Genomic DNA, 9,470 nt, shown 5'->3' on the forward strand with positions numbered 1-9,470 from the left:
GAAATAACGATATTTTTTACTGAACATACTGATTGCTCATTCCACAAACGTTTTATGAACAATATACATCTAAATGTTTGAATAATTGCATAAATATGGAAAAAAAATTCAAATGTGCTCATCTAAGTACATTATTCGTTTTATTTTTTTCGAGAATTCATACATAAAATATATATATCGTTAAAATGATATGACATAATATATCAATTTCCTGTAATCCGACAATATTAAACATCATAAATTATTATTATAAATTATCGAAATAAATTGTGATAGCGATTCATCGCCAAATTTTTCGCGAGTACATTTTTGCTTAATGTAATTTGCAAAAAAGATTATTCTTTCAAGTATATGTCCTTTTATTCGGAAACTTCGGCCATTTCGGTATCTTCGATTACAAGATCATCTAGCATTTCTTCGAGTGTAATCTGCGGAATACTCGGATCTATTTCGTCAGTATCAACAGGAATTTGTTTTCTAGAGTCTCGAAATATATTGATGTTTTGTCTCAATTCCGGGTCTTCTTCCAAGTCATCGAGGAATTCATTATACTCGCTGTAATTTAAAATCGTTTCATGTAAGATAACATGTAATACACAAAATGTATTTTAAATTTTGTATATATATCGTTTCTTACTTATTTTCGGTACTCATGCTGAATATTTCGTCAGCGATATGTTTCAACTTCCATACTCTTGCTCTGCGACGGGCAGCCTTATCATGGCCATAATTTTTTTTTACTAGAATAACATCGGGTACTACATCTTCGCTTAATTTATCGAAATTAGTATCATTGATATTACTATTTTTCAGAGCATAACTACAACAGTGCAAAAAAGAAACAACTTATATATCCTCCTATTTATAATGATATTTATAATGATATGATGTTATAGCTCAAAAAGATATACACAAATTATTATAATATTATTATTTCTTTTGATTAAGATATATGCCTTCCAAATTATAATTATAAACATTAATCGCGCGAAACGCTAACGTAACGAATCATGAGCGAAGACTAAGCGACTAAAAATTCGAGCATAGAAATTCCATAACTACAAGCAAAGATGTTCGACTTTGAACCTTCTTCGTTTGCACTTGGGTCTTACCGCCAGATCGCCAGGCAATCCTCTCCAAAATACTAATCAAAAGGGAGATAATAAAATCACCTACCGCAAAGGCGACAGGTAATCGTAATTATAAATTGAATAGTATGTCACAAAACACAAACACTCGTAATTATCAATCGCAGATAATTTAAGTGAAACTCGAGTCAGTATCGCAAAATCAAGCAATATATATATTTATCTAATCTAAGCTTAGCGTACGCATAAACATCCGATAAATCCGCCGCGATAAACATAAAACATAAGCAAAGATTGATGAATTGATTATACCACAAATATGATTAAATAAACTATTAAAAAAACTACATTATCAATACATAGACATATATATATATATATATATCTCGGATGTTAGATGCGCATACGTAATACGGTATGTTAATTACAATTTTGAGAACAGTTAATTTTTTCACGTCTTTATTCATTTTCTACTATTACGTGCTATTTTAATTAAAAAAATTTATTTTATTTTCATAAAAGAAAGAGAATTTTATTTCTTATTTTTATCGTTTTTTCAAGAAATTTATTAAATTTCATTTTTTTTTATTTCATTTTCTTTTTACCTTTCGCTCTTCTTTTATCAAAGGTTTTAATTTCTTAAGGAAGCATTTTTCGACCCATGTTTATAGAAAATTTTTTGTTCAGAATTTAATTTCTTATAAGATCTCAAAGTCTGGCTGGAACATTCGGGGGCCACCCTGTATACATATATATGTATGTATATACAGGGTGCCCCGGGTTAAATGGCCAAACTTTAAATATGAATTTAGGACCTTAAAACAAGAAAAAATGTTCCTCTGGATGTATGTTCGCAAACGCTTTGTTCAAGAGATATTTAATTCTTGAATAATTTAATTAAATAATTAACAACATTGTTCAACATTAAATTTGCCTTAAATTCTATGACTTTTCCCGAAGTCATTTCTCATAGATTTTTTAGCTGATTACGAATCTGATTGTAAAAATAGCGTATTACATCAGTTTTCGAAGAAACCTCAAAGTTATTAAAATAGACGTTTTTGATGATTCTTTCTGGGCGGAATCCGAATTCCTAAATCCCAGTGCTTCCCACAAGACACAACAAATATTTACATAATATTATTTATATATTATTACATATTTTAGATTTATTATAAATTATTTTTTATAATCTTACCCCAAGACTGAATCACCTGGTTTAAGTATATGGCCTAAATGTGTACGTGTGTGAATTTGATTATCATTTATTCCTAATTCGGATGCTTTCACTAGCCACGCATCTGCTATGACGTGCTAAAAATTAATTATCATGTATTTTCATCTACAGTGAATTACACATACCTATTATAAATTTTTTCACGAAGATAAATCAAATATATTTGTAGAAATGTATTTATTTCTTGAATCTGATCATCAAATAATACAGATTACAGACAAATTCTTTTTTCAATAAGTTTGAATAATGTAGACAATTAAATGTGGCTAATTGATAATATTTTGTACAAAAAGACTTACTTTTTTAGAGATAGACCCTTGTCCTGGAAAAGTTTTTATATCTGTATGTTTTATTGGTTCAATGTCCATCACAATAAATTCTGTTAATTGTTTCGGATTACATATACTGTTAAAGTTATATCTCCAGTAGACAGTTGCGCTTACTTCAGCAACTAAAAAGATGAAACTGCTATATACCATTAATCAAATAATTTTTATCATTATAATTAGTGCTAAAATGACTTACTTTGCCCTGATGAAACATCTATAAGGTGCACAGAGTTTGTAATTTTGTATACTAAACAAATAGGACTGATTCCACCCAATTGCTGGGTTAACTTTAAGTGGTAGACAGACTATACTATCTTTGGAAATTGGAACAATTTCGACACTGTTCAATGTACAAAAAATATTAAATAAAATTAAAATATATATTATTGCATATATATATATATATATATATATATATTTACCTGTATGTAAATTTATAATTGTATATGTTACTATGACAATCAAATGAAATCAATTTTTTGGAATGTTCATAATGACAAGGTATGACTGTTACTAAGAAATCAACCATTTTTCTAGCCATAGCTTCATTTGCATAAAAAAAATCCAAACCCTCTGTAAATATTAAAAAAAAAGTTTTAAATTTATATTTGTAATTCTTAATATTATAAAAGTTATTATTCTTATTCTCATATTCATTTACCATGAATAGGCTTTATTCCCAGTGCTTGTTCATGTGCCTTATGTTTCAATATAAGCTGTTCTAAGTAAAAAAAAGTTTTCTTGTTTATCGCTTTTTGCCGAACTTGTACCTGTAAAAAACCATGAGATATACATACATACATGCCATGTGTATGTGTGTGTAAAAAAATCATGTATAATCAATTGGCATTTAAATTGTTTTGAAGGTTAAAACTTACACTTGCACGCCAATAATCTTTAGCTTCTGTACGGTGACAATCATTGCACATTTGATGAGTCACCATATATTCAACTACAAATACTTGCTGCAGAACTGCACCACCAAGTACCTCTGCATGAACAGTTAATTTTACCTAAGAAAAATATTAAAAGTAAATAATTTATTATTAGATTCTATTATAAATACCATCTTTAGCAAATGTATATAATCATTGAATACAAATATAACAAAGTATACTTATATATAAATTTTAAGTATCATCAAATCATATTAATAATTGAATTAACATTGAATTGATCCAAATCAGTACTAATTTAATTCTAATTTATTAGTTATGTATAAATAGCATAGTTTTCTTCTCAATTTTAAATGTGTTACATAGGAATTTACTTTTAATCTTTTGGAATGTGGTTCTGTCCATATAAATCCAGCATCTATCAATTTTACGCGATTTAATCCTTTCAATTTCTTTAAACACAGCGATAAAAGTTCTCTAGATTCCAATGCAGCATGAATCCATTCAGCAGGTGGCTGAAGATATCTATGTAAGTACAATATTTGAACAATCTGATCATTATTTATTCATGATTTATATAAATACCAAGTTTCAAAGATATTTGAAAAATATCAAACCTTTCGCAGCTCTTACAAAACAGTAAGGTAGCTTGTTTAGGAATTCCCTCTGTAATGTCAATGTGATTACGCAAGCATACTACGCACATATTGGCAGGATTTGGCTCGATAACAGTCCCACATTCGCAACATAGACTGCAAATAAAGAACAATCATTTATATATGCAGAAATTAATTTTTATCTCATCAGAATATCTTGTACAGCTTATATACATACATCGTGCTTTTTGTTTGCGCTGCATCAGAAACTTGAATGTATTCCATTTTATATGTTTGTATATAACTAAAAAGTAAAAAGTTCATAAAGTATACATTTATATATGTGTACTGTTAGCCTACAAATATCAATTTTTTTTAAATAATACATTTTCCTTTTCTTTTTGTATGTAATTTTTCTAGAGAAATTCAACAAAATTTTCTAATAAAGACAGCATACAACAACATTCCACATGTAATATTTAAAATGCATTCATTTATTTGTATTTTAATTAAAAGTTATTTTTTCTTTATTTTTTATTTTTATTTAAATTCTTAATTTTTTTTTATCCTTTTATTCTTTTATACATAAATTATGGGCATGAAATCTCTTTTCTAGGTTATATTTTAAAAAATTCAGTTTCTTTTTTCGATAAAATTTAATTTCTTTCCGACTTGTAGGCAAAATCCAACGTTTAAAGTTTTTATTTTAGATTATTTAGAAAATCTTCTCTCGATTATTAAAAAATATGCGAGAAATAATCCAATAAAACAAGACACCAACCTCGTGGTCAGAATAAAATGGTCATACTAACTTGCGTTCGAAAATGTACTTATCGGCGCAGAAGACAAGTGCGATTGACCAATCAAAACAAAGAGATTTTGTGCTTCTTTTATTCCGATTGATCGATCAAAAGCTGCGCTATTTCGACGAGTAGATTTTGGAACGCAATCCTAGGAGGTAGTGAAATTGGTGGAAGGGTCATCATTCAGAATATTTATGTAACTTCATTTTTTTGACAAAACTGTAGAAGCTCGCCGTTGTCAATGGATTGGATGAGATTATGAATAAATAATGCTGTAAGTAATAGCATTGAAAAAGACCACGATTATTTTTGTGTAGATTAAGAGCAGAGTAACTCTCAAAATTGTGAAGTTCCCGCGGGCTGATAAATTAGGACCCCGAAGATGGGCTCCGGCCAGAGTGCTCGCAGATTGACCATTTCGAATGAAGAAGAAATCGGGGTGATCAAAGTATCGAATGCGATTGTTCAGCGTCTCGCGCAACGGGACGGTTCAGGGGCCGGCGAATCCTTCACGGGCACAAGAGCCGATTTGCCTAACAAACATCCAGCACCTCCTAGTGCAGTCCCTACTGCGGCGAATAATGCGACAGCTGGACAGCCGACGCCTGGACAGCAACAGCCTGAATTAACAATGTCCGCACTTCAAATACAACAACAAATGGAAGAAGAATTGAAGAAGCAAGATCAATTCTGGCAGAGGCGATTGCAGAATCTAGAAGATGGTTACCAGCAAATTAATTCTATCTTAGAGGAGGAGTACAAGAAAGCTATTACTGAAATAGCTGCAGCTAAGGCTGGTGAGAGTTTAGATATCATTTAAGAATGTGATTTATGTTCTAAAAATTTGCTAACTATTTATATTATATATATCTATCAAGCAGTTATTAATTTTATATTTAAGAAAATTTTATTGATATTAGAATCTGTTTCTTACTTTAATATTTTGTTTGTTAAGATATTTGATAATGCAGAGAAAAAATTAGTTTCATGTATAATTAAATAAAAGTATATTTTACTTTAATTGATTGAGTCCACAAATTATATCAATTATAAAGATATGAGAGATATTAAATCAATGCTTTAAATATAAGGTTAAATGTTGTGTTTTTTATATTTAAATTTAAATATATATTGTTATAGAGGAAAGAAGTGTCGATGTCCCGACTACAGTACAACTATGTCTGGAAGATAGTAATAAAGTCATAAAGTGTTTCCAGGAACATCCCAAGGAGACTCTCAAATGTTCAAACTTGGTAGAAGAATTTGCAAATTGTCTAATTGTGCACCATACACGTGTGATTGAATCGCGTTCGTAATATGTTGTATCTACTTACGTGCTTCATTATATACAGATTACAGCAAGAATTCAAAGAACATTTAGTCAACAAATAATAAATTGTATGATGTAAGGTATGTCTTTGAAAGGCTTCTAATCTCAGCAAAACATTGTTGATGGAAAGTAGTATAAAACAAAAAACACAAGGAGAGAAATGTAAAAAATAAATTATTTGAAGAATATATATATTACAATTTATAATAAAGTGAAAAATGTTACATATGCAAGATAAATATTGTTAAGCATCGAACATAAAATTTTTTCTTTCATTTCAAAACATTTTAAAAGCATTTTTCTCCACAGCTGGATGACAGAATACAATATAATGTATATTGTATAAGGCACAAGATTCGTTCATTAAAATAATAGGTTTGTAATATTTATACAGGAAAGCATGCATTATGAAAACACCTGAACTTGTTATTTTGAGATTCTTAGTACAGTTCTATTCATAGATTAAAATATATACAGCATAATCTGGGGTATATGACCTAAATAACGGTCTACAACAGTATAGCATTATCTAAAATAATATTAATATACGATTTTGTAAGAGTAAATATAAAATGAAAATGTTGCAAATGCAAGATTGGAAGTTCATTTGAAATATAATATCTAAACTGTGTAAAATATTCTATTTATACACTAATACTTACCAAATGTATGACATTATATGCAGTATTTAACAAGAGATTGAAATCATTTTCATATAGTGTAAAATGATAAAAATTAACATTTACTATTAAAATTTGTATCAGTTTTGCAAAAAAATATAAATTAATTTTTTTTATTTATAAAATTTTTTAACCTATAAATTTTAATTAACTTACATATAAGAATATTATAAATCACAAAATATGGACGCATAAAATATAGGCTTTTATATGCAGAAAGTGCACAAAACTGGAAAAAGGATGATAGTATATATTACGAGGCACATTACAATATTAATATTTTTATATACAACATTTTAATGAAACTTGTAAATATATGTCAACAATAACTTGTGAAATGCGGATCTTGTTCAAATTATGGAACACAAAATATAACATGACAATATTTTAGGCTTAATATGAGCAAAACATAGAATAAAAAGAAAACAGAAAAAAATATTCATGTTTAATCGCTTTTTTTATCGCCACTCGATTGCTGCAGTTTTGCATGCTCATTAGTCAAACGATCATATTCTTTTGCAAGTGAATCTGCCTGTGACTTTAATGCTTCTTTATCTTTTTTCTCTTTAGTCAAATTATTTTCAAGTTCCAGATTTTTAGCTTGCAATTCTTTGATCTGATTTTTCAATTCTGAAACTTGTTTGTCATGTGCTTCATTAGAATCATTCTGTGCACTTTCTCCAGTTGTCCTCTGGGACAATAAACTTCTGGCTGTGCTGGTCGCAGATTGAGCTTGCCGCATGGCTGCCTCATTTTGCGCCAGTAATGTAGCTTGAGTGGATATCAAAGTGATAAGACGTCGTATCACCAAACTCAAAAATAGCGCAAAGCCGGATATATAGAAATTCCTCTGTGCACGAAACAATCGCATATTTTCTATAAAAACAAAAAAAACGATATATTAAAAGATAAAAACGACGCTGCAATTAATAGATAAGAATATTGATATTAATAATACATGACAAATATATAAACTAAATAATTTACCTTGCAATTCTAAATTTAAATGATGATCAGCGTGATCTCCACTTTTGGAATATTTTCGCATTTCTCGTATAGCATCCAATAGAAAAAGAACCAAGACACCAAGTAAGATTATAAAATAAAGGGAAGCTTGGTTAGTTATACTTTGTAAAAAGCGAGATTTGAAGAACTTTTGCCATCTAGTTGGCGAAGCTACTGGTAATACCAAAAGAAGAACTATAGCAATTTCGATATAGAGAAAACCGGCAGCGAGTGTCCACTGTAAACTCATGTTTATTTTTAATTTTGCTTTTATGTGTGTGAGTATCTGAAAATAATATAAAACACAAGTTAATATTTCATTATTATATTTCAAACTTTGTGAAATTTTTCTTTATCGAATTAATTTTATTGTCCATCACAATGCTTATTACTTTCATACGTAAAAAAGTTTGTAGATCATGCGATAATTATATGAAAGAAAAAAAAAATCGACTCACAGTATTGCGACATTAATTATAACTGTCTGACAATAAGTATATGCAAGATTTCTCTGCGCGATGAATGAAACGAAAGAATGACGTGGAATCTCGAACAAATCAATTATATTACGCAATATCAATCAATTTACGAAATGTACGCCAGATTTACGGAAATTTAGAACATGCGTCGTTAAGATTCTGTCAATATGTATCAAATGTCAAAAATTTCCAATGCGCTTACGGAGAAAAGTCACGTCGTTGAAATTGACGAATCGCGATGATCTGCAAATTGTTGGCGTTCGGAACTGTTTTTATCGGCAGATCTTTTATAACAATGCAAAACCAAAGATGTTTGATAAGTAGTATCAGAAATCGCGGAAGCAACGATATTTTTGATGCGTCAGATTATTATATTTTTAACTATTATTTGTAGTAGTTGATTAGATATTTGTAACTCCATCGAATGAGATCCAACCTGTTTTTCAGCAATGACAATTTTCACGCTGGCGTGAACGACGATTAGCGAAAAAAACGGCAGCAAATTTTGTTTGTCGGCTCAAATTCTATTTATAGATTTACGTACTTTTCTCGAGGACGATGCGAATACGCGAATGTAGGCTTGCGGCTTCTGTGACGTGCCAGGTGCACGAATAAGTTCAAAGTACGAGTACGCGAAGAACGTCGTCGGCTGTTTTATAAATAAACCTTACACCGTGACGTCATCGCGAAGCTCCTCGCGAAAAGTCATGTTGAATATGACAAACGTACACTAAGCCAATCGGTGCGTCGAAAAATAAAATATTATAAAAGCGATATTAAGTCGAATGTACTGATTGGCTATCAGATAGAGGATTCCTGCAATGGGAGCCAATCAGTAATCTTTAGTAATCTGGACATGCGATTGGTTGATTCTTCTGTCATACGCATATTTTGCAAGTCGTGCAAATTTGTTCTTCTAGATATATTATGTACATCGTGACTCTCAAAGTTATGCAAACATAGAGGGGATCGTTAGCTGTCATTTTTTGTGGCGTTAACTTGTGTCACGCATCATAGGTGTTTACAC

The 9,470-nt window shown here is 29.9% G+C and overlaps 3 protein-coding genes across 6 annotated transcripts; 1 reads left to right on the forward strand and 2 right to left on the reverse strand.

The window, feature by feature from the left end:
- Positions 1–123: 123 nt before the first annotated feature.
- LOC126849402 (60S ribosomal export protein NMD3) lies at positions 124–4,961 on the reverse strand. Its single transcript, XM_050591186.1, is given in 13 exon segments — positions 124–555; positions 638–820; positions 2,287–2,402; positions 2,625–2,776; positions 2,851–2,947; positions 2,949–2,994; positions 3,077–3,227; positions 3,316–3,424; positions 3,533–3,667; positions 3,925–4,075; positions 4,168–4,302; positions 4,385–4,450; positions 4,928–4,961. Coding segments are annotated over 12 exon segments (1,518 nt in total). The 5' UTR covers positions 4,432–4,450; positions 4,928–4,961; the 3' UTR covers positions 124–359.
- A 127-nt stretch (positions 4,962–5,088) lies between these two features.
- Positions 5,089–6,542, forward strand: LOC126849417 (MICOS complex subunit Mic19). Of its 2 annotated transcripts, XM_050591215.1 has the most exons (3): positions 5,089–5,223; positions 5,300–5,746; positions 6,090–6,542. In XM_050591215.1, exons 2-3 carry the CDS (start codon positions 5,332–5,334, stop codon positions 6,263–6,265), a joined length of 591 nt encoding a protein of 196 aa, XP_050447172.1. In that variant the 5' UTR covers positions 5,089–5,223; positions 5,300–5,331; the 3' UTR covers positions 6,266–6,542. The 2 variants fall into 2 exon arrangements, with proteins under 2 accessions (XP_050447172.1, XP_050447171.1); XM_050591214.1 differs by having other exon boundaries at positions 5,096–5,746.
- Positions 6,543–6,702: 160 nt separating this feature from the next.
- Positions 6,703–9,152, reverse strand: LOC126849413 (B-cell receptor-associated protein 31). 3 transcript variants are annotated; one of them, XM_050591207.1, is made up of 3 exons: positions 8,988–9,152; positions 7,947–8,250; positions 6,703–7,835 (listed from the first exon to the last, which is right to left on the reverse strand). In XM_050591207.1, exons 2-3 carry the CDS (start codon positions 8,212–8,214, stop codon positions 7,405–7,407), a joined length of 699 nt encoding a protein of 232 aa, XP_050447164.1. In that variant the 5' UTR covers positions 8,215–8,250; positions 8,988–9,152; the 3' UTR covers positions 6,703–7,404. The 3 variants fall into 3 exon arrangements, with proteins under 3 accessions (XP_050447164.1, XP_050447165.1, XP_050447166.1); XM_050591208.1 differs by having other exon boundaries at positions 8,880–9,087; XM_050591209.1 differs by lacking the exon at positions 8,988–9,152 and adding an exon at positions 8,646–8,872.
- Between the last annotated feature and the right edge of the window lie 318 nt (positions 9,153–9,470).

Source organism: Cataglyphis hispanica, chromosome 5, assembly GCF_021464435.1.
Source record: "Cataglyphis hispanica isolate Lineage 1 chromosome 5, ULB_Chis1_1.0, whole genome shotgun sequence".
Classification (NCBI taxonomy): Eukaryota; Metazoa; Arthropoda; class Insecta; order Hymenoptera; family Formicidae; genus Cataglyphis; species Cataglyphis hispanica.

Coding starts and splice junctions, on each gene's coding strand:
- LOC126849417 (XM_050591215.1), top strand. CDS start 5,332: ATGGGCTCCGGCCAGAGTGCTCGCAGATTGACCATTTCGAATGAAGAA. Junction 5,747..6,089: donor AATAGCTGCAGCTAAGGCTG/GTGAGAGTTTAG, acceptor ATATTGTTATAG/AGGAAAGAAGTGTCGATGTC.
- LOC126849413 (XM_050591207.1), bottom strand. CDS start 8,214: ATGAGTTTACAGTGGACACTCGCTGCCGGTTTTCTCTATATCGAAATT. Junction 7,836..7,946: donor TTTAAATTTAGAATTGCAAG/GTAAATTATTTA, acceptor TTGTTTTTATAG/AAAATATGCGATTGTTTCGT.